Source organism: Falco rusticolus, chromosome 1, assembly GCF_015220075.1.
Source record: "Falco rusticolus isolate bFalRus1 chromosome 1, bFalRus1.pri, whole genome shotgun sequence".
In the NCBI taxonomy this organism is placed as follows: domain Eukaryota; kingdom Metazoa; phylum Chordata; class Aves; order Falconiformes; family Falconidae; genus Falco; species Falco rusticolus.
This window is the reverse complement of record NC_051187.1, coordinates 122,596,402-122,620,379: the sequence shown is the minus strand read 5'-3', so window position 1 is coordinate 122,620,379 and position 23,978 is coordinate 122,596,402. Positions and strand designations below refer to the sequence as shown.

At 39.9% G+C, this 23,978-nt stretch overlaps 2 protein-coding genes across 3 annotated transcripts in view; both read right to left on the bottom strand.

Annotated features, from left to right (window-relative positions):
- Positions 1 to 80: 80 nt before the first annotated feature.
- CENPU (centromere protein U) lies at positions 81 to 13,619 on the bottom strand. Its single transcript, XM_037398859.1, is given in 13 exon segments — positions 81 to 414; positions 1,530 to 1,686; positions 2,938 to 2,999; positions 4,332 to 4,379; positions 5,945 to 6,023; positions 6,445 to 6,562; positions 7,622 to 7,667; positions 7,669 to 7,698; positions 8,785 to 8,878; positions 9,754 to 9,859; positions 11,274 to 11,391; positions 13,016 to 13,162; positions 13,520 to 13,619. Coding segments are annotated over 12 exon segments (1,047 nt in total). The 5' UTR covers positions 13,067 to 13,162; positions 13,520 to 13,619; the 3' UTR covers positions 81 to 276.
- A 1,803-nt stretch (positions 13,620 to 15,422) lies between these two features.
- Positions 15,423 to 23,978, bottom strand: part of ACSL1 (acyl-CoA synthetase long chain family member 1) — a 42,685-nt gene continuing 34,129 nt past the window's right edge. For both annotated transcript variants that reach the window (XM_037398773.1, XM_037398784.1), the window contains exons 14-21: positions 23,738 to 23,833; positions 22,637 to 22,709; positions 21,836 to 21,924; positions 18,521 to 18,637; positions 18,014 to 18,157; positions 17,413 to 17,514; positions 17,261 to 17,332; positions 15,423 to 17,060 (exon numbers count right to left, since the gene is read on the bottom strand). In XM_037398773.1, coding sequence (XP_037254670.1) covers positions 16,920 to 17,060; positions 17,261 to 17,332; positions 17,413 to 17,514; positions 18,014 to 18,157; positions 18,521 to 18,637; positions 21,836 to 21,924; positions 22,637 to 22,709; positions 23,738 to 23,833 — 834 coding nt within the window. In that variant the 3' untranslated portion in view covers positions 15,423 to 16,919. The remainder of the gene's footprint in view (positions 17,061 to 17,260; positions 17,333 to 17,412; positions 17,515 to 18,013; positions 18,158 to 18,520; positions 18,638 to 21,835; positions 21,925 to 22,636; positions 22,710 to 23,737; positions 23,834 to 23,978) is intronic.

Sequence of the window (23,978 nt, the reverse complement as noted above, 5' to 3'; positions counted from 1 at the left end):
AGTACATATTGCATTACTTTAATAGCTCAAGCTTAAAATCCGGCATTGCTCACAGAGCACAGAAAATTTACTGCTTTAACTAGAACTGCAATTTTATTAATTTCACTAAGTTCTCCCACAAACTATTTGACAATAGAAAGATACAATCTCTGATTAAGTCAGTGACTTCTTTTAAACATTGAAGCAAAATAGAGCAACGATGATTAAACAAGCTTTAAGCACTGACATTTCTAATACTTGTTCCTAATGAACATCAAAAAGTCTATTAAAAAACACTTAATGTTTCTCTGATAACTTCCCTCTTTGTACAGCCAGAGCCTCTTCCAGTTTCCTATTAATATTCTGAAAGTGTCCTTCTGCTCCTAGAATTCTCCGCGACTCCACCAGAAGAGCAGGGAGGCTGGAAAGTCCATACTGTTGTTAAGGAAATAAAATGACAGGCAACATTTTTAACTCTTGGAAAAATCACTGAAATATCTGCATTTCTTTTTTTCTCTGTCTGAAGTGGTGCAACATGATTTTCAAAAATGAAGAACAAGCCAACACTAGAGTCTTCTGAAATGGCAGCGTTTCCCTTACACAGGGCAGGCGTGCAGCGTTGTCTGCAGGGAACACCACACCAGGTCAGGAGCCACAGTCAGGGGGGAAGGAGTTCTAACGCTACAGGAGAAGTTACACTGGTGCTGAAATACAATTTGTTCTCACAAATTGGAGAGGAACTGAAATGAACTGTTGCTGCAAAGTGAGCTGCTGCTGTCTAACTTGGTAACTACAACCACAGGCCTGCAATGGCTTTAGGTCTGGCAAAGGTGAGATCTAGCTAGTGCTTCCTGGAAGAAACTTCTGCAGGAACAGAAGGCAACTGCTCAGACGCACGGCAGGGGCTGTCCAAAGCTTTTGGGGGCGCTCACCCCTCACAACCACCCATGAGGACCCCCTGATGAGGATGTGTCCTCTCGAGAGCGTAAAACCCAACGATGAAAGCTTGGGTGGGACCACCACCGCCAAGACTCAGGGTGGAGGACCAACAGGATGCTGCTGGATCCATGGGTGGTGATCTCTTGTTATCTCTCTCCCCGCCCTCACTCTCCCTTCTCCTCTCCCTCTCTTCATTGAATAGTGACCGGATTAAGTAAAAACCTGTGGCATGGGACTTGCTTATCCAGTTAAAGTCATCCCCATTGAGCTACCATATCTAACAACATGCCTTGTATTTTGTATTAATAAATCATTAAACTGGTTGCTGTTGTTTCACCTTAATTCAGTGCAAGGGTATCACAGACACGGGTCATTGGTCCCAAGGGGAGGGAGGTCGTCCCAGACGACTCCTTTTGAGTCGTGACAGTGAGATACTACAGTACAGTTACAACAACGATTCTCAAGTTGCTTCCACAAAGACAATTAACAAAGTATTGCTTTTTAATGTAAAGTTAAACATTAATAGAAATGCCCATCTGTCCAGGAAAAAATAAAGGACTGGGGGACTGATCCCTAACAGTTCGGAAACACATGGAAAAATATGTACTTACTATCTCTTTTTCTTTTGGGTTTTCTTCTCTATACTCCAGATAGTCTTGTTGTAGCTCCTTTAAACCAGTAACAAATTCAGTTGCTTGTCTCAAGGCAGATGTCCTTTCCTGCATCTCAGCATACTCTCTTTTTAGTTGTATCAGTTGTGGTTCAGCTCTGAAAAAGATCAAGGCTTTGCCAACTATATCTGGGTATTTATTCATGAGTAACATTTCCTCCGAAGAAGACTTAAGGGAAAGGTTGGTCAGAAATACAAACCACAGATTACCATAACACACTGTTTAATTGGAACAACTAGCATGTTATTTAAACAGGACCATGGGTCCAAAGCCCTACAAAAAAACCCCTACATTTTTTTCCGCATCTCATCTTTTGAGTCTGACAATATAGCCAATCTCTCAAGCACTTCAGTTTTTCCAAGTAAAGTTTCTGAAGTACCTGGTGCTCTGTTTCTGTACACACCTGCTCGCAGGCTGCAGTGTTCAGTGCTTACGCTGAAGCATATTCAGGATCTGCAAACTATGTACACCCCGCCTAAATGAACCGGAGGGCTCAACCCATTAACATCGCACTCCAAAACCTGAACACCAACAGCCACTTTCATTTAACAGCGTTGCAGCAAAAAAAGCTTTCCTAAGATGAGCAAAGGATTAAAACCAACAAATAAAAAATGTGAAGAAAGCTTTCAACCTGTGAGGGCGTTCAAACCCATATCGAGAGATGCCTTTAACTAGTTGAGTGAAGTTTGTCCATAGTGCTGCAAAAAAACCCCAAGACTCTCATGGCTGTAGAGAAAGGGCTTTTAGTCTGCCTTTGTGGATCCAAGCCCGTGGCTCCCTACGGGGTTAACTTACAGCACGCACGTTATACGCAGCTTCGGTGTAAAGCTTGTCACTAGTAACCAGCTGGGTTTGGGGAAGTCTCACGGTTCTTCTAAAGAACATAATTTTTGTGCTGTGTATCTAAATTAGAGAATGTGAATTGTCTGGCCCCATGAGATGGAAGCAAACCGTGTACTCTGAGGCATCCCAGCCAGACTGCAGAGATGAAATACATTCTCCCACCTCAAAACCAAAAAAGCCCCCTGTATTATCTTTGTAAATTTGTGATTCCTTGTCTTTTCAATTCCCATTGTAACATTGGCATTCTTCTCATGAACATATGGTCTGAAATACCATTCCAGTAGCTAGTTAGCTAAGAGAACTTGCGAGAATTACTATCTAGGCAACTGAAATACGGAAAGGAGAGGCTATCCTGAGCTTTTGTAAAAACAGAAAGGAATACAGAACAGTAGAGTTTCATCAAATGAAATTAAAGAACAAAAAAAGGTTACTTTCACTTCTGAGTTACAAAACGCCAGACTCCACGAGTTCTTCAGGCTATTATTGTGCATCATTAGAAACATACCTAATGAGCTCTTCTCTGAGTTGCAACAGTTGCTGGCTTTTCTTACTGATGTCTTTTACTACCTGAAACAAAGAGTGAGACAAGTCTTTGAAATGGTTTCTGTAACTTCAAAGGCAAACAACTCAAATTTCATTGGCTTTTTTTCTTTGAGGTTTTATCACACCCTGATGCTGGGTGTGGGAGATTCCATGATACCAGACCTTATATACTGCCATATTTTACGTTTGTATTTTATACTTTAAAGCTCTTTACAATGTCAAACTCTCACCTCCCCATCCAAAATGTCTCTTAAGGAACACCAGATTTACAAGCATACAAAAGGAATTTATGACATTTTGAATTCAAACATGACCGACTCCAGCAGGTTTTTGATGGTTTCTGTTTTAAAAATGCAGTCTAATACAAATATATGTTCAGTATGATTGCCATAACTAAGAAACTAAGCATAATTAAGCTTTAATATGTCCAATTAAAAAAAACCCCAAAATTAATCATAAATTTAAATTTAGCAACCACAAATCTCATTTTAAACAAATGCATGAGGCAGAAAAAGGCTGAGTGGCTGTAAATGCTAGATGTGTATTAAACTTTTAATTTTTACATGCAGAGTAGCTTATCATACCACCTCCAATTAAGACGACTTTAGCACATTAACTGCTACCTCCCAGGCTAAGCTTTCTGTTGACTTTACTTGTTAAAAGCTATTTTGTCATCAAAGTTTGTGGGAGATGTTAATCTGGGCAGAAAACCTCTGTCAGACAGTGCCCAACCTGCTCTTCTATATCTCTGCTGTAGTGCATTCACCTCTCTCCCGATGAAACCACTGCAATGTTTTCTGCTCTTACACTAGTTCCTCCTCCTGTCGACATTCCCCTGTTGCATTTTCAGTCAATTACTACACGCTCTGAACGAACAGAGGAACTGCCTTCCTCTGAACAGAAAGTTTGCATATACATTTATGTCCCTTAGACTTCTCTCCTTTAAACTAAACAAATCAATTCTGTCCTCACAGGTCACTATCTTCGCTGCTCTCCTAGACTCCATATTAATCTATGCTTGAAGGTTAGCTCTCTCCAGATGCCTCACCAGTGTTCATTTAAAAAAAAAAACCAAACCAAAAATTCACATGCACAGATACCTACACATTCTAATGCACATTCCTTCTTTTTACACCAGAGCGGCAGTATACAGCCGATGGGAGTTTGCGATCCACTGTGTTTACTGAGATCTTTTCCAAAAAATCTCTGGTAGTTCCCTATCCTCTATTTGTGCAGTTGATTCTGTAGTACAGTGCACACTTTTCTGTGAATTATTTTATTTCTTCTAGTCAATTTCTTGAAATTTCACTGCCAACCTCTATATGCGGTACAATCTAGTGATATATATGTATTTACCTTAGCATTTTTTTTCTTTATATCCTTTAATTGCTGGGCTTCTACTATCTAGAGGAAAAAAAAATATAGATTACGGATCTTGATTTCACCACTACCCTCCTAAAAACATGGGTGCAAGAATTACTTTGGAATAACATAAAAAGCTATTTAAAAACACCAACACTGATTCAAAGGAAGGCTACAGGTGTATCAGTTGTCTATCAATTCTTTCCTCCCTCCTCACCCTCCCAGAGGAAGACTGTTGCACAAAATTAGTCATCTTGCACGAGTTAGTGCAAGTAATACTCCTTGTACCGAGTAGCGTGATACTAGCCAGCTTAATTTTTCTTTAACTTTATATAAAAATTATAAATCTAGTCGTTTTAAAACTTACTCACTCTAGTGAATCACTAGGACTATGTTTTACTTTTAGTACTTGTCCGTTGTACTTATCACAACTCCTACAACGTTCTGAGTTTATTTTACATGCTGTAATTAGTAAGAAAAAAATCTTAAGTCTTCCAAGCTAATAAGCTTTTTACAGTTAGGTTCAAACTGTTCATTAAAAAAGGATGATTTTCACTGAACTACGTTAAAGGCCTTAGCCAGGTGCCTCTGCACGAGTCACTGAGACACAGTATAAAGACTAAATCATCAACCTCCTCAAATTCTAGTCTGTGAGCTTTTTAGTCCCGCGTTTGTCATAAGTGTTTGCTCATTCAAATTACGCAGCTCTCCAGGTTTACTACATAATGCTCTAGGTAAGGGTCCTAGTTTCAGCCGGGATAGTTAATTTTCTACTTAGCAGCTGGTACAGTGCTGTGTTTTGGATTTAGAATGAGAATGTTGATAACACACTGATGTTTTCATTGTTGCTAAGCAGTGCTTAGTCCAAAATCAAGGACTTTCCAAGTTTCCCATACTCTGTCAAAGAAGACGTACACAAGAAGCCAGAAAAGAGCACAGCCAGGACAGCTGACCCAAACTAGCCAAAGGGATATTCTGTACCATAGAAAGTATATAAACTGGGGTAAGCTGGCTGGGAGCTGCCAATTCCTGCTGGGGGCCTGGCTGGGCATCGGTCAGCGGGTGGTGAGCAATTGCATTGTGCATCACTTGGGGTTTTTTTCCCCTTGGGTTTTATTCCTCCCTCTCCTCTTCATTATTATTATTATTACTTTATTTCAATTACTAAACTGTTCTTTTCCCAACTATAATTTTTACCTTTTTTCCAATTCTCCTCCCCATCCCAAGGCAGGGGCAGGGAGAAGTGAGTGAGCAGTTGTGTGGTACTTAGCTGCTGTCAGGTGTTAAACCACAACAATATAACAAACACTTCAGAATTATTAGATGCTTCCCTATTCTCAAAGCTGACAATTTTGCAACATACTTGCATGACAGCAGTGTTGTGTCTAAAGGCAATTCTCATGAAAGCCAGCACAGAGGCAGCAAATCATAACCTGCACACAACAAACTGTTCTCGTGATATTTATCCTGACAAGAGATTAGCAAATTCGAAGTATCATAAAATAATTGTGGAAAGAACAATAAAAAACCAGAGCATTTTGATTACAATGTAATATACAGCTCTATAACCACTATCACAAAACTGATTTTATTTATGCTGTACTCACAAGATCGGCGATCTGGCCCTTGAAAGCAGAACAGAAGCCATTGATAGCTTTTTTGCAAATGTTAGATTCTATGCTTGGTCTGGAGAAGTCAGAGGGAGAAAACACAACCCATTTGATTTAGTAAAGGAGAAGTCTCATCCAAAAACATTCCTTTGAGTAACGAATAAAACCCAATGTTAAGCAGCTAGTAACAGAAGCAACTGCAGATCTTTCATGTACTTGTAATAGCTTAATTTCTACATTAAAAAACATCAGCTGAGATGTCATGTTCTTATGTCTGGAAAAATATCAAATCCCTGGAGGCAACTTAATGTGGCGGATCCTGGAGGATCACACATGAAAAAATATTTGGATCACACAAACCTAATAATAATCATTAAAATAACATCAGAATGTAACCATGCAATACTGCTGTTCCCTAAAGGGCAGCCCATTAGCAAAGACATCGGTAATTTGTTTTAAAAACTGAGTATTCAGCCATAGGAAATCAGAATATTTACTTGTAATTTGCTGTTATCTTCTCAAATTCAGCCAGAACAACATCCAGTTCTGTAATATCTCTAGAAGATCTCTTCAGCTCTTTGGGACACCAAAGCTGTACAGAACATGGGCCATCCTCTGAAACAACAGAATGAAGACAAGCATTGCACAAGTCAGGTACATATTCTAAAATAATAGAAAAGTTATTGTGCCCACCATTAAAATAACCACCAAAAAGTCATGAACATTTTAATATGAAACTTGAGAAGAGGGATATATGAATTATTTCATCTGGTTTTGGCGGAGCAACTGTGACAGATTTATCTGGGAACACTTTAGAATTTGGATGACCAATCGTATAAAACTTACTACTTATTCTTCATCATTTCAAGCAAGTCCAAGAGCACTTACGTAAACTAACTGATAACTACAGAGTGTAGTGTAGATATAGCCATGCCGTAAAACTGTCAGCCTGAGTTTGGGCAACCTGCATTACTCAAAGAATCATGAATTGTTATACCTGTAAACATTTTGTATTAACACTATATATGCTTCAAAAAAAAGCTATATACAAATAGGTTTCTTAAAACTTTGCAATAGCATTATTAACTAATTCCACAAAAAGTGAAACCCTGGTTCTTCACAGACTCCCAAATGTAAATCTAGCACTTGAAAGTGACAGGGTACCATTCAAAGGAAGCAAGATGACACCTGAGAAACAGTTTCTATGTACAAGAAATTCCACTGTCTTGAAGCTCCCTGTCTCAAAGATCTTTAAACTAACAGCTGTGCCTATGCTGTAAGCCAGAGGCGCTCCGAGTTCTGCCCCACAGCTGGTGCTCCAGGCTTCCAGACCCAGGCATGTACTGAAACGTCTTACAGCTCCATGCCCATGGATCCAAGCTTTCCTCCACAAGGAGCCAGGCTGTGTGCGAGGGATAGCGCACGGTTGTGCTTTACCTCCTCAAGGGAGCAATAGGCAAGTCCAGGGATGCAAACCACAGGGATCAGAGCTGTGTGGCACACAAGCCCCTCAATTTAACAATTGCTAATGAGTGTCTATACCAAAACAAACTAAAATCACCCATTTCTAGAAGCGGTATGTTGCTACATACTGGAAACGAAACCCACGAAGTTAGGAAAAAGCATTCATCTGAAATGAGGAAAAGCTAAATGGGAGTTTGAAAAGTACTTTACCAGAAAGATCGGATGTGCTGTCCTCTGAAGGTTGTCGCTTTTTTTTTCGCCTGGAGTTGAGTAGTGTTCAGAGCCTTCTGTGATACAAAAAGCAGATTAACTTCAAAAAAAACCACCCTAGGTTTACTAATTTAAAATCCTGAGAGATGGCAATTAGGCAGAATGCAGGAAAGCATTTCCTGACTGAAACATCAGTAATATTTACTTAGGCCTATTTTGTCAGAATCACAGCACAGCGATCATGCTGCTGAGGGACAGCAGCTGCCTGACTACAACGACCAACTGATACGTCAGCCACTGGCCGTGTAGCCAGAGCAGAACATTTTAAGGAGCCCACGGGCCCTCGGTCCAGCATAGTCATCGCCCAGGATTCACATCTCTGATCAACAGCACCCGCTCGCCTTCCTCTTCACTCACATTCTGTCCCAATTCTTTCCCTACTTTGTAACACCAGCAGCACTTTCCACACGACTGCTGCATACACGCAGTTTACTGATGAAAGACTAACACTCTACTGAATTTTATGACACGATTTTCAACAATTCCAGCACGTTTCAATACGTAAAAAACTTCTATGCATCTACTGCATAGCTTCTTTTATCACAGATCTGCTTTCTCAAGTCTGCAGACAGTTAACTTCCTCTGTATGCCTGGAAGCTAAGTGGGCCAAAAGCATTTTACACGAGGTGTGGTCTAAGTGTGGAAAACCACTCATTCAAAACCGAGTGGGTTTTGTTTAATTCTAATATACATTCAAAAGTAATTTTATCAATTAAAAATTGAGTTCTCTCCTAAATACGTTTTACTTCAATACTGAACAAGTACAAAGGATTTATATTTCATTTAGTATGCCATTATTTAAGAACATATATTCCAGATACGAATAAGACATTTGAAAGAAAAAAAGAACCCAAATGAGTAAGAGAATGGGCCAGGACCTAGGAACATTTGGCTATTATATTCCCTATTGACATGATGACTGTAGCTTTAAGCATTTCACTTGGCCATCTCACAGGAATACTTTGAGGATTAATTATTTCAGATACAATTAAGTACTAAGTAACAAAGGAAAGGTCTTCCTCTCCCCTGCCTCTAAGGTGGGCATGGCATTAAGCAAGCTAAAACTAAATTGACTGATAATACTCATGCAACTTTTTCTGTACCACATTATCCTTGGGGGGTTCATCTTCAGGATCAGATGAGCTGAATTTCTGAACATCACTATCAGATGGTTTTGAGTGGATGCGTTTTTTTTTCCTAGGAAAATAAAAATATCCACACGTAAACCCACTACACACTAAGAAAGACTGATCTTCAGTCCTACACACAACAAAATCTCGTGTTTTGGGGAACATTTTGTACTGCTATGTAACTTAGTTTGTGTTTCCTAAATAGATTGCATAAAAAAAATGCAAATAGCACGTAAAGGGAACAGAATCTTTATCCCTCAACAGCAACCCTTATGACAATTCAGAATCTATTACTAACTGACCACTGGGATAGCCATGTTGTTTTGAGCAGAAACTTTGAAACAAAGACAAAATTATTATTACTGAGGATACTTTAGCAGGAATGGAGAAGGCTTTCTTGGTGAGGGGCAGGGCTGGAAATCAAAAAACATAAAAAAATACATACTATCACACAAGCACTGTTGCTGTCTTGCTATTTCATTCAAATAAGAACTATTTCAGATTTAAACCAAATTTGATTTAACAAATGGGAGATATACAAAAATTTCCATTAACAGATTTAAAAAATATTTTTCTTTGTTACATATAATTTAACTGGCTTCTACGTATTTTTCAATTTTTCATCTTTTAACTTTAGACACCAGCATTTAGAGAACTAATCAATACCTCACAGAGGTATTTTTAAATCCTTCTGTATTAGAAAAATTCAGTAAGTACTTAAGTCAATGTATTGCTTACAGAAGGCAGAGTCTTAATTTCTTCTTTTTTTTCTCCTGCATTCCGCAACCTTACTTACTTTTTTGTTTCTCATCTGGGAAATTTTGAGTTAAAGCATCTGTTTAATAAGCGTCTAGGGAAAACTGACAAACAGAAGATTCTTCCTATTTAATCTAAAAATCTAACGATTAAATTAAATGCCGGCAATTATTTTTTTCACCAGACCTTCTTTCTGGTTTTTTCCTTTGCTGTGATGAAACATGACCAAGTGACTTGTTTTGTGAACACTCTTCTCCATAAGCATCCACAGCAGTACTGTGCAAAGGGTGATCTATAAAGAACAGGAAATAAGCTGGATGAAAACTGTTCCCATCTGTTCAGGCAAAGAGCACGGACATGCAAGCGCTGTCTGCCATTAAGCAGTTAGTTAAAATATTTGTGGTTTGCTCACTGATGCAAAGGAAGTCTTGTTAAAAGTATTATTTGAGCATTAGGAAAAATATATATAGTGAAAAGCTTCATAGTTTCTGTACTCATCCACCTGCTATTTCTTTACAAACTGAAACCAAAGGTGCAGGAAAGCTCAGCACATACATATGGCATATAGCAAGCAAAACATTCTGTTTGAAGTTTATTTGAAGTCTCTCTTTGCTATAGCATACACTAATCTTCTACACATTTAAACAACTACTTTCTAAACTATACCCTTTTTTTTTTTATATATATGGATTTTTGGCTGCTTTATTGGATGCTATGAGGCAGCAGTTACAGCTGCTACAGCATGTTTGTAAGTGCAGAATTCCTGAAGGTAGCTACCAAAATAGATAAGGACTCTGAGAACTATAAGGTTTTAGTATGCCTTCCATAGTACAGGTTTCTTTTTTCAAGCACACTGACACAAAAATTCAGTGTTAGCTTACATCAGTGTTAGCTGGCATCATTTTTATAGCTTTAATACATACCACAGAAGTGAGGAAGAGCTTTTCGTTTTCCAGTCTTTTCCTTATGACAACCCTTTTTGCTATATTGTTCTTTATACCTCATTTTCAATGCTGTTTCTAGCAGTTGCATGTGTATTTCCATCATTTTCTTAGAGTAGTAACTATTACAGCTGGGAAACCGATCAACCTTTCTTCTACAGTTTCTAATTATATGTTTTTTCAAACATTTTTCTCACCAGTATTGGCATATTTAAGAACAGAGGACTTCACACAGGGGCACCTATTCTGTCTAAGTTGATTCTCTTCCAGTATACTGAGGCCTCATTACACAAGTCCCATACAGAGCGTGAAAGTGGCTTTAATGTTTCACCAAAAATAGTATGTGTTTATGTTACTTTTTAGAGTAACATTCGAAAGTGGCAGAATAAATCGTGAATATCTTAGGTTTGCTGCCATGAATACTCTTACAAGAGCAAAAATCTCACTGCGTAATTTGTGTAGCAATAGAGAATAACTTAAGACTCAAACTTCCATATTTAAATGTAAAACCCTACACAATTGCAATGTTATATTGTGTGAATAGTCAGTACCTTTCCATGGACTTTTACGTTACAGTATCATTCTTGTTACTGCCTAAATGACAGAAAATAACATCGCTCTTAAAAAAACCCCTGCTGTCTCTCCTGCCCGTATCTTTCTCTGGCAAAGAAACAACACTTTTCCCTAGGTAAGCATTGAAATTTTTTGCCCATGTGGTTTGTTCATGAAAATCACACATTAAGTGACATTCAAGTTGATACTAACCAAATGAATCGTTAAGGTCCTCAAGTTGATTGTCTTCTGCTACCTTCAGTATCCTTGAGACATCTGGTTCCTCAAGTGGAAGTACTTTCCGCGGAGGGTGGGACTTAGCTTTGTGTTCCTGGATGGGTATGAAATTAACAGCTAGTTCATCCAGCTTTTCGAGTGTAAACCAGATTAAATATGACAATGACTTTCAAGAACATTGGACTAGAAATACATTTAACCAGGACCATATCAACTACTCAGCTATGATATAAAGTATTTGAAGCATATGGTTTTTTCCTCAGGCTAGGTTTTTTTTTCCCCTAAGAGAACTGATGGTATAAAACTGATATATTCTGCTGTTTTTGATACTAGACTTAGTGCAAGCTTTATCTTATTTTATTAAAACTACGTGTATACGGCAAAAAAATATTGTAACAGCCTAATACCCTGTTTTTCTATGATCTGTGGGCTTTTTCTTTTCAGGCATTAAAATACTTCTTCTTTCATCTTTGTCCTACATAATTTTCCAACCTTTTTCAATTTATTTATGTTCACTTTAAAAAATGTAAAAGCTATAGTGTAACTTCTTACAAAAAGCGGAATTTATAAATCAAGGATTACACAGACACTTCCACAAAGCAGAAGGGTAGAAGAGAATGGTGTTACTTTATAGAATCACCGAATCGTTTAGGTTGGAAAAAGACCTTTGAGATCATCAAGTCTAAGTGTCTGCCAAGCCCACCACTAAACCATGTCCCTAAGCACTGCATTTACACAAATGATGATTCCCACCTCCCTGAGCAGCCTGTTCCAATGCTTAACCCTTTAAAGCGAAGGAATTTTTCCCAATATCCAATCTAAACCTCCCCTACAAATATTTGGTAAATGTGTCATTCACGCCATTAGCATGGGAGTTTCCCCACCAATTTGCATGTATGCATGGAAACAGAATTATGTCCCAGAAAACACTGACTTCCCGAGCTTTTAATTTTACAGCACTTACAGTGCCTCCAAGTTTTGTTACGGTACCAAATATAGACACATCAACAATTTCCTCTATAAGTTGTTGACAGAATGGTAGAATGGTTTAGGTTGGAAGGGATCTTCAAGATCATCTAGTTCCAACCCCCCCTGCCATTTGTAGCCCTTTTACACCCTAAGTACATTCTGTTAGCTAATGCTAGTGGTTCCTTTTACTGTTACAAAGCTAGATCACAAAGACAAATATGTGCTGTGTCCAGCTGTTCCTGTTCAGGGAGTAGTTTAATGGTTTAGGTTGGAAGGGACCTTCAAGATCATCTAGTTCCAACCCCCTGCCATGCGCAGGGGCACCTCCCACCAGACCAGGTTGCTCCCAGCCCCATCCAGACTGGTTTGGAACACTGCCAGGGATGGGGCACCCACAGCTGCTCTGGGCAGCCTGGGCCAGTGTCTCGGCACCCTCACGGTGAAGGATTTCTTCCCAATATCTAATCTAGATCTACCCTCTTTCAGTTTAAAGCAGTTACCCCTTGGCCCATCCCTAGGTGCCCTTGTGCCCTGTCCTCTTTCGAATTTTACAAGACCATTTTCAAACTTTTGCCTGGTGATGTAGTAACTCCTAAAAGAAAAAAAATAAAAGGTAAGAACCCCCCAGACTCCCCCAGAGGTGCACCAGCAGGGAGTGCGCAGCGCAGCTCCCCGCACCCCTGCCAAACAGCCCCGCACCAGGGCCCCGGCACCACTGCTATAATCCTGCTCAGCCCAGCAAAACTCACCTTGGATTTATGGCTAGAATGATTTATCTTCCTTTTCTTCTTTGTGGACATTTCACTGTCCGGTATATGCTGCTTAAATATATAACCGAGGATGAAATTACTGAAAAAATTGTCCCCAACATGAACCTGCTCTCTCCGGCTCAGCACCTGGGGCAGAACGGGAAATCTTTGTTAATTCCACACACGACGCGTAACCCGCTTCAAAAGGGGCGAAGCTCGCTCTGTCAGACGAGCCCGCCGCCCGCCACAGCACGCCTAAGTTCGTAACGAGACATTAACATTAAAAACACAAAGCAAGACGGCGCGGAACGCCACCGACACCTTCACTCCGCTTCCCGGCCGCCGCTCCCCTCAGGCGGGAGGCCCCGGCCCGGCAGCAGCGGCCGCGGCCCAGCGCCAGGAGCCCCGCGGCCCGGAAGGCGGGAAGGCGGGCGGCGGCCCCCCGCTCTCCCCGGGTCCCCGCGGCCACCGGCGCCCCTGGGCCCGCCCCCCGCAGGGACTCACCCGCCGGCAGCGCCTTCCCGCCGCGATTCAAACCGAAGGGCAGGCGCGGGGAGGCGGCGCGGCGCCGGAAGGGGAAGCGGGGCGCGAGGGGGCCGGGCCCGGCGGCGCGGAAGGGCGGCAGGAGGCGGGCGCGCTGGCGGCGGGAAGGCGGCCCGGCTGGGGACGCCTGTGCCCGCGGATCGCTCCACAGCGGACCACCAAGTTACGGGCCCGCGGCATCGCCGGGCGCTTCCCCCCCCACCTGGGAAGAGACCGTTTCCCCGTCCCACATACCAAGATATTTTTTTTTAAGTGCCCGAGCGCACCCACGATGCTCAGCACGTTCTGGATCCACTCTTCCAGAATTCACCTAGCCCTCGCCCCGACTTTTTTCTACCAACTAATCTGACTACATTGAGAAAAACCAATACAAATAATAACCCATCCACACGACCCCCCCCCGAAAAAAAAAAAAAAAGGAAAAAAAAACCCGAAAAAAAACCCACAAAAATCTCCCCCCAGCCACCACCCCTGTTTTCTCCTCTCCGACCCCCATGCCCTGGGCTGGTGCTGTACGTGGGTGGCACCATACGAGTAGGCCAAGGTTCCACTTCCTATCTAGAACAAGTGCATTTAGGTGATTTCTATAAAGATTACCTGAAATCTAAGGTAAAAAAAAAACCTTGCAGCAGTTCAGAAAATTAATCAAGACATACAAAAAAACATGTGTGGCAAAAAAAGTAGGATTCAGACTGGAAACCTGTCATTCCAGCTCTGACATTTAAGTTACTCTGCAATTAAATTGTTAACAGGAGATTCAGCAATTTGTCAGAAGTCTTACTAGTTGGAGGGATGCTTTTCAGGCCATATTTCTTCATCCATAGGTAAGGAAGAGCGTTCTTTCAAGTATCACCTGCTGCTGCCCACCCACCCCCAACCCCCTTTGTCCAACCAAATAAACTAAGCCACTGTGAAACAGCACTTTTAGGATTAACAGTGGTGAGTTCTCTTTATAGCTCTAATTTGCTGGTTATAGCACCCAGCCCCATTTAGCAGTCCATGAACTGAAGGGGTAACAAGCAGTGGTACAGACTACATACCGCACAGCTTTGTTTCTGTGGGATAAAAATGGCTTTTCAAGAAAGCTTTCTTTGATAGGATGTGTTAAGAACAAAACCCTTAGATCCAGCTGCCAACCATCTCTGTTAGGAGAGGTGTGGTGACACTTCACACTCTTTCCAAGCAGCATACACACATACTCAGTGCCATACTCAAACAAGCGACAAAAAGCGTAGTTTAGATTTTCTGCAGTAGGAAAGAAATGTATAAAGGAGATACTACTCAAAAGCAGAAGGTCTACCACAGCTAGTAACATAGGCGTGCTTATTATTTCAGAACGTTAATACCGAGCTCTAGACAGTGTCTTGCTGGTGATGCTTCATCGAGCCTGTTCTGATAAATCTGCCCATGAAATCTTCCATTCCACGCCCCTGATTAAAGCCAGATGTACAGTATAAAGGGGGAAGGGGAGGAATGATGACAACCCCTACCACACAGAAGGAGCGTAAGATTTAAGAAATCCTCAGATTTCACTTAAAAGTTATTTATGATGGTAAGAACACCACCCATCAGAAACCATACTTCAGACAAAAAAAGAAAGATCTGTTTGTTCATTTAAGAATACTGATGGAGCAAGTTACACACAACAGCATCCCTTTCTTACAGATACTAGCCAAAACCTTACACATAAATACCAGACCAAAGCAGAAAGTTACCTTCCACAAGTAAAGCGTCAACAACCAGCATTTATCCTTCATTTAGTGTGTTTGTGTCAGTGGAGTTTTACAGCTTGTCACAGTTACCAAGTAACACCTGGGCTCATTAGTCAGCAGCACCTTTCCTTGATAAACAAACACTTCACTGCGTTGAAATGCAGAAATATTTATTTTGGTTTCCTTCATTGGTTTTGAAAATTGTTTTGGTTTTATAAAACATAGAAATAGCCAACACTAAGCAAACATTTGAATTCCAATGTAACAAACTACTGCTCTAACAGTTGACTCAGATTTGTGTACCTTAACTGCACACAAGTATGAAATTATGCTACAGAGTAGTGCATTACAATCACACACAAATCTTAGTGCAAACCTTGTTGTGCTTGTATTTTACATATATCCATGTTTTCAAAAAAACAGCAATGAATGCTAATGCAAAACCAACTCTGTTAAGGATAGCAAAAGACTTATGCTGTAATAAGGCTGATCTCTCAAACAAAAGGTAATAGTTATTTTGTAATTTATCTGGGAATTAGGTTCTTATCCCTGAACAAATACCTATCCTGTGCCAACACACACTTCTGTTGGCATATATAAATACTTCCAATTGCTGCAAAGCATCAGGCAAAAACATTCTACCTGACCTATTTTGCTATTCAGTGAAGAATACTCAGTGGCTCATATATAAAGCACAGAAAACTGAGAGGTTATGTCAGAAGCTCTTCTGCTTATAAAGGACCTGGCACATTTTAAAATACGCATTTTAAATACATGTTCGTTACAGGGAAACAGGTGGCTAGTACAGGTGCAATGTTTACCTGACCATTAGCATAGCCCAGCCTCCTGAATGGTTTTGTTTTTAGGTCTCCAGTGTTGTTGCCAGAGTTAGGATTCTCTTCATTTTCCGGGCTGGCACCACTCCGGCATTGTGTCAACATAGCAAAGCCTAGGCTTGCTGAATTAACTGCATCCCCACTTTCAGTGAAGAACCAGCATATACAGACTTACTGAGGAACTTGTGTTCATTGGTCTCCTTTGTACGGAGTTCTGACTTCTACCTTATAAAAGTACATCTCAGAACTGGCTGCAGATACAGAAGGGAGAAAAGAAACTCAGATGCCTTGCCCCAGTTAATAGTAGGATTAATGCAAGATATGATACCAGCTATACAACTGTAAAGGTGTTGTTTTGGTGGTGGGGTGGTTGGGGTTTTTTGAACCAATTAAGTAACCCTTCTGAGGATGCAAGATACTTAAGAGACATTTTCAAACCTGCCAAATCCTTTGTGGAATTGACAACTGAAAAAAATACACTGCAGACAGCAAACATGCTGGCAATAAGAAAACCTTAGCTCCTTGGTGAAAGAGTCCCATTTTTGGCCAAGGACGTCTTAAATAACTTACATATAGTTACCATTTATAGTTAAGGCTCTTTTTGGAAATTGTAGGTCACCATAAAAACAGTATGCAACACAACTCGACAGTAAGGCAGTGTTCCATTTCTTCAATGCTTCTATGGCAAGTACCCATTTTTGTACAAGTTAATGATTGCACAGTTTCCTTCCCTATGTTTGCTGTAGTCAAATTACAGATTTGAAGGCCAAAGTAGACATCAGACGTGTGCCACTTTCCTCATTCCATTTTCAGTTACATTTTGGCATTAGCATAGAGTTCATCTATCTGTGACTGAAAATATTTTCGCAGTTCTGGTCTCTTCGCCTTCAGCGTTGGTGTCAGCAGGCCATTTTCAATAGAAAACATTTCAGTGTGCATGACAATGTCTTTGACCTGGAAAGTAAACAGTTACTAGCCAAGCCACATTCCTTGAAACAGACAAGGCTATTAAAAAAACCACCCAGACAACATAACAAAGCCCACCACTTTAAAAATTTTCCAGATGCAAATTAAAAGCAGTTTCTGGAGAGTCAGATTATATTGGTGTTAACAAGTTTAAAGACTTAGGTGTTCAGTTCTCTCAAGCATCTTACCTGTTCAAATGACTTCAAACCAGATTCTTTCCCAATCCTCACCATGTCTTCCAGAATGTGTTTTTTGACATCCTGTGAACACAGGAACACACTGTATATAGCTTGAAAAAGCTGATGCAGAACCGCTAACGGTTCAGCTAGATATTACTCACCTTGTTCTTGCATAACTCTTCATATGAGCCTTCAAATCCTCTTTTCTTGGCCCAGTTGCGCAAAGTCTCAGGATCAGGTACCACAATAGCTACTAGGAAGGCCTAAAAAGGAATTTTTGTCAAGCTCTTTTCTTTTAAAGTCACTTTTAGTTCCTACGCTTTTCTTACTAGTCAGTGTTAGGTTCTGGACAGCATTTCTGATCCTGCTGTGAAGTCACCACCTTTCTGCTACTTGAACACAGGAGAGCAGCTTGCACTTAAAAAAGAATTATTCTTGTCGAGACCCACATTGTAATTTACACTTGCAACCTGGACATCTTGGGTTTGTGGTGTTTTTTTTTTATTACTTTCCCTGTACACTGTTAGCAACTTACACAGCCATTAATACTCAATTAAATTAATCCAGCTCCACTATCCCATCTGAAACTAAATCCAGAAACATGCTATATAACTGCTGGAGTCAAAAGTACATTTAGAACCAAAACGTATAATGTTAATTTTTTTTTTTTTTTCAAGATTTCAGTCCCAAAGTTTTGGGTAGGGGGAGGGAGGAAAGGAAGACTCTTTTCTGCATTTTTTAAATTACCTGAAGAATGCTTACCTGCAAGCTTTCTCCATGGACAAACACCTGAGCAAGTGCTTCACATCTCAGATACACATTTTCTATTTTCTCTGGTGCTATGTACTCTCCCTGAGCTAATTTAAATATGTGTTTTTTCCGGTCAATGATCTTCAATGTACCATTCTGTTGACAGAAATAACTTCCACTCAGAAGAGGCACTTCAACTGAAAAACCAATCTACGCAGCTTAAGCATGCCACACTAGTAACAGTTACAACAGTGCTACAGCCAGAGTACTGTCAAGACTAACCTTGTAAGAAACCAGGCTCCCCACCCACCTAACAAACTAGGGAAAGCTTCAGGACTGACACTAATACTTTTTTAACCCCAGACACAAAGATTTATCTACAGCAGTAGTTTTCCTCCTCCTAAAATTACTTGTGTTTCACTTAATTCATTGTGTTCAATACCAAATATTTTCTATTTTATTTGTTAAATTACTGCTAATAACTACAGAAGTACATTTCAGCTATATAAGTTCACTTACCGGTAGCCATTTCCCAATATCTCCCGTATGAAGCCAGCCATCTTTGTCCAGAGCTTCTGCTGTTTTTTCAGGATCTTTCAAATAGCCACGAAATACATTCGGCCCTTTTACACACACCTGAAAACAGCCATTTGTTAGTGTATGCTGCTATGAAGGGAAGTTGACAAACACTGTTTGCAATGAATTGTTTCTCCAATGGTTCTCAACAACCCCCACTAAAAAGACAAGATGAAGTTTCTGCATTAGTACAGAAATCTTTACTCATGGTTTTTGGAGACCTAACATTTTTGATTGGTATACGCTATAATAAGAAGCAATTGGAAGCATCTGTTCTCTCCTAGCCTAGCAGCAGTGTTCCTACCTACTATAAGAATAATCTGAATTTATCAGAGGAAATTTATTTATGTGAAGAAATTCTGCTGGATCCAGAGATATTACCTCTCAGCCTGGCAATGTATTTGTTTCAGTTCTGGTAAGCAGCAAGGGCATTGTGCTAAAACTAGTGATGAAAAAGCTGTATATCAAGCAAGGTATATGTTTGTCCAAATGTGACCAAGACTTCTCAATAAAGAAAATCTGCAATTTCTTTAAATTGAAGGTTGTCTGGATTTGTATACTCAGCAGAAAATGAAGAACAGCTTCTCTGGATATACCCTGGATGTGTGAGCATTATTAGGATCAGAAATGTGCTTATAAGGTATGAGAAAAGCTTCAACAAGATTAAAGGTTTATAGGTGAAAAGGTTGCCAGAGAATCAGGACAGACCCTCACAAGCTAAATTAAAACAATCTGTCAGTAAGAGAATACTAAAGTACAGCAACTAGTCAGGAGCATGGAACAAAGCCTGAAATATTCAGAGATGATCCCAAATTTAAGTAATTTCTTCCCAATGTAACACCCAAGGTTGTGTAAGTTTACTTTGGTGGAGAAGGACACACACAGGATAGGACTGTTGTTACTTGAGGATCAGCAGGAGTATAAAATACCTCCTTAGAAATGAGGACAGAGAGATAGGCAAGATAAACAGTATGGAGGCAAAACTTCAAGATGCTCAACTGCTCACAACTGTTGGGGAATCAGGAGTCCAAAACCCCTGAAAGCTCTACACAAGAGTCCTCAGAAGCAACAAAAGGATTCAAACCGCCACATCCACTTGGGAGTGGCTTGGCACACGAGGATGACAAGCGACAGTAAGAAGGGTCTGGTCTGGGCAATACTATCAGGACTTTAGAACAGACCTGGAAGAATAGGATAGAAAATCCAGTTTTAAGTTAAGGCCAAATGGATAATAAATCAATAGGGGCTGATAAAATACAAGGCCAACTATTAATGGACAAGGAATAATAAAATGGGCAAGGAACTGGCTAAAGCATCTTCAGGCACTAGGATCAATTCTCAGACTACAAGAAGTTACTGAAGTATAGTTCAGAGACCAATTCTTGAAAAACTCAACCCACGTATTTCCAGTGCTTACCTCAGCATAAAATATGGCATGCTGGTGAATGAGAGTACAATGGACAGGAGATGTCAACAGGAAGGAGATCAGAATGTTAGTGAGGGTTCTGACGACCTTATAGAGACCATACCAAACTCATCACCAAGGTCATAGGTTTTTAAGACCCAAGTCATTTCTGCTACAAAACAGAGCCTGTGTGGAAGGATAGGAGTAGAGGAGAACTCTACGCATCCCGGTCAAGTCAAAAGCTGACTGATCAAACATGTCATTTTGCATGGCTCCCACAACCCCAGGTGACAGCTTTTCCCGGCGGAGACAGCAAACCATTTATCTGTATCCTGCTACCTGGCACTAAGACCTCATCTGCATATAAGCATTTATAATTCCATTCACAAATTTATCCTTCTTGAACATAGGTAGCTGACAAAAGTGAAAAGCAAGGCTGACAGAATGGAGAAGACAGAAAGCTTACTTGGAAAAGAGGACTAGGAGTGTTTAACCCAGCTGAAGAGCAGATAGGCAATAAATAAGGAGGAAGATTTATTTTAGGCAAAGGATAATGAGAACCAACTCTATAGCTACGGGCTTTAGTTTTGCGAAACAAGTTACAACACTTATTTGTTGAATTCAGAACAGGTCACACCGAGGAAGTTAGGACTGAAAGATCAAGATGGTACCCGATATATTAAGGGGCTACCACATTTATTTATTCAAGTCCAAAGTAACTCCTAACACAGCAAACATTCACAGTAAGTGCAAGCAAAACTTTCTCAGAAGGTGTTTTTTTTTAAAAAAAAATAATCCACTACTTAACTGTTTCTTATTATGAGAATTCATACTCAGTTCCTCTAGCACATCAAGCTTTAAAAACTTAAAGTAAAGCAAAAATTCCTGATGAAGACTAAACATGGGGTCATATGGAAAACAGTAAAGAATTTTGACAGTGCTTTCCACTTGAAAATGTTTTCCCACCATTACACCCAACTAAATCCTGAAGTATTTCTGAGAATTAAAGCCCAATGATTTGTCTCTAGTCTCACACAAGTTACAACTGAAACAAAGATTGTGTATTGTTTGCAGTCACAAATTAGTCATCCACTTAAGCTACTTTTTATTTATCCGTTTCTCACTCCAACTGCCCCCAAGGCCTCTCAAAAGCATATGAAAGATACCACAGTTAATTTTCTTTCAGGGCTTGGGGAAAATAAATTACTACATGGACATCTGTTTGAAGTACGTACACAAAGTTTTATATCTCTTACTTGGAAAAAATTTGAAAGACAGCATATAGTTTTACACACAAAGCTGAATCCTCAAAGTGCAATTTGTAAAATATACATGTTCAATTTGTACAGTACAGGTTGCAGGAAGATGTTCAGAAGAACACATAGGCAGTTGTCACAAATTATTAGCAGCCCTCATTGCATTTTATGTCCATTTCTCTTAACAGTGTTCCAGCCACATTAAATCACCTCATTTCACACATCACAAGCTGGGTAACAAACTATATCCATCAGCTGTTCTCTAGCACTTGGCAACAGCAGGGGGAAAGCCCTCCGCTAGTGTTTTACTGAAGGATAGCTAGCTTCTCAACTATGTCACAGCTGCAGGGTAGCATATTTGGTCATACAACCATCAATACACAGTAATCTGTTACCCCACATGCTTTCTCTCTTTTGATACACTAGTTTGTTTTGCTTCTGTGAATCGTTAGCCAACACTGCATGCAGGCAAGGCAGGGGTCTTTGATTTTAGGTAGCAGTTTTAGTAAACTAAGACAGTTAGTTGTTATTTCAGGAACAAAAAACATTTTCCAAGATTTCATAAGAGGCTCATATTGACCTTTTGAAATTACTGACCTCACCCTCTCCTTTGGCAGCCAAGTAATTCATTTCTTGTACATCAACAAGCTTGATGATACTGCATGGCATGGGTGCTCCAACATGACCTATCAAATAGAGTACACTTCAATAGCCCGAACGGCTTTTTAGTCAGGTTCTTAAAACAATAAGCTGGTTACATGCTAAAGTAAAAAAAGATGGAAAACCGATTTCTGGTAATACACTACACCGACAACAGTACAGTAATAGATTAAAATTTGCTGGGACTGAAACATTAAATTCTCAGATATCCCTAGAATTTTACAAGCTGACCCATGCACTCAAGCTTGTTTTTTCTTATAATCATGACCTATGCGTACATTTAAGTAGCAAATGTCCTACTATGGGTTTAATTAATAATAATTATTAATATTATATTATTTAAATATGGTATTGTTTCAGTTACAAAGCTAGAGAGGTAACTACTGACAGAAATGCAGACTGTTCGTTCTAACACCAAAAAATGCCGTTTACATTTCTAACACAGTGCTTACATACAGCAGATTCCTATTGTGCAAAAGTTACAAGGGCTGATACTATGACCTCCGCTTTCCTAAATCCACTTCAGCTTGGACAAAGCCTATTAAAAGTTTGGATTACTTAATATTTCCAACTATTTAGGGGTAGAAACTTCAGGAAATCCCTTCAAAACTTTTTTACTTCACATGAAGAAAAACAGAATCTTATGCTTCATGATAGGTGTACTGAAGACTAAATGTGACGAGTGACCTGTATAGTGTCCCGAAATTTAACAGACAGGCAGACCACTAAACACCATACCTGCTGTCCAGTCACCAGGCAGTGACAGTGAGCATCCAGCTGTGCATTCAGTCTGTCCATAACCTTCATAGAACTAGGACATGAAACCAAAGAATTATTTAAGATTCTTATTTTTCAACATAGGATTTCTTCACTAAAATGAAATTAATATTTTGCTTCTTTTACTAGTCGATTAGAGTTTAGCAAAATCCCCAGCATCTTCTGAAAAGAATATCACTGTGTTAAGAGTTTTATCACAATACACAATATTTTAAGTGCTAATATTCCACCTTCAGTTCCAATATTTACTCTGTTTCACATGCTACGTGACACCTGTCTAGATCAAAACAGAAAGCAGAGGGCGCAAGAAGAAGAAACCAAGAACAGCAGCACTAGCAATGACTTCATCCACATCATTTAAGGGCAGGTTTTCCAAGACAGCCAGGAATGGAATCCCTACACGCTATTACAGCTCTGTGATTATTATACACAAGACAGGCTTCCCTTTTCTGTGCAGAACTCATTGCTACACCAGCACACTACTGAAGCACTTCAAGAAGTCACGAAAGCCTCACATTTTAGAGTTTTTTTGTGTTATCTCTGCTTGGGTTTTTTTTGACACATTTATTCTATCCTGTGCCACTGTTATTCAGATTTTACCTAAAAACACCATACTCTGAAGATAAATGCAACATGTGCAATCTGGTCCTCAGTCTTGTCTTCAAAGCAAGAACACTACAATATCATCACGTTGATTAGATTCTCTACAGTAGTTATGAATAATTCTGTAAGCAAGGCAAGCCCAGAAACTTAAAATCCAAGAACAGTAATTACTGCTTACAGCAGCCCCCTCCAAAACCTTTACCTTAAGCCAGTTCAGCTGGTTACTTCAGTTATAATAAAGACTTTGGGATGAGCACAGAAATCTCAAGGGACAGAGATAAACTCTGGAAAGGAGTATGCACTTTTATAGTCTTCAAGAAGAACGCCAGATAGAGTTTTTTATATATATATATATATATATATATATATATACACATACACAGACTACTAGAAATGCTCTAACAAAGCTGGAACCAGGTATTAAAATCTTTGTTTTAAGATTAAAGCCAGGAAACTCACCTGACAGCCAAGAGCTGTTCTCAGGAAGGTCAGTACACTTGCAGATACAGGTGCTGCTCCTGTAACCATCAGCCTTACTTTTCCTCCCAAACTTGCCTACAACAGACACAAGATACTGTGGACACGAAAACCATTTCAGAGAGATTTCCAGAGTCTTTTTTCCATCCTACCCTCAGCCACTATTCACCTACAGTACCACCCACTAGTGCTGAAAGATTAAAGTTTAGCCTCCTATTTGCAA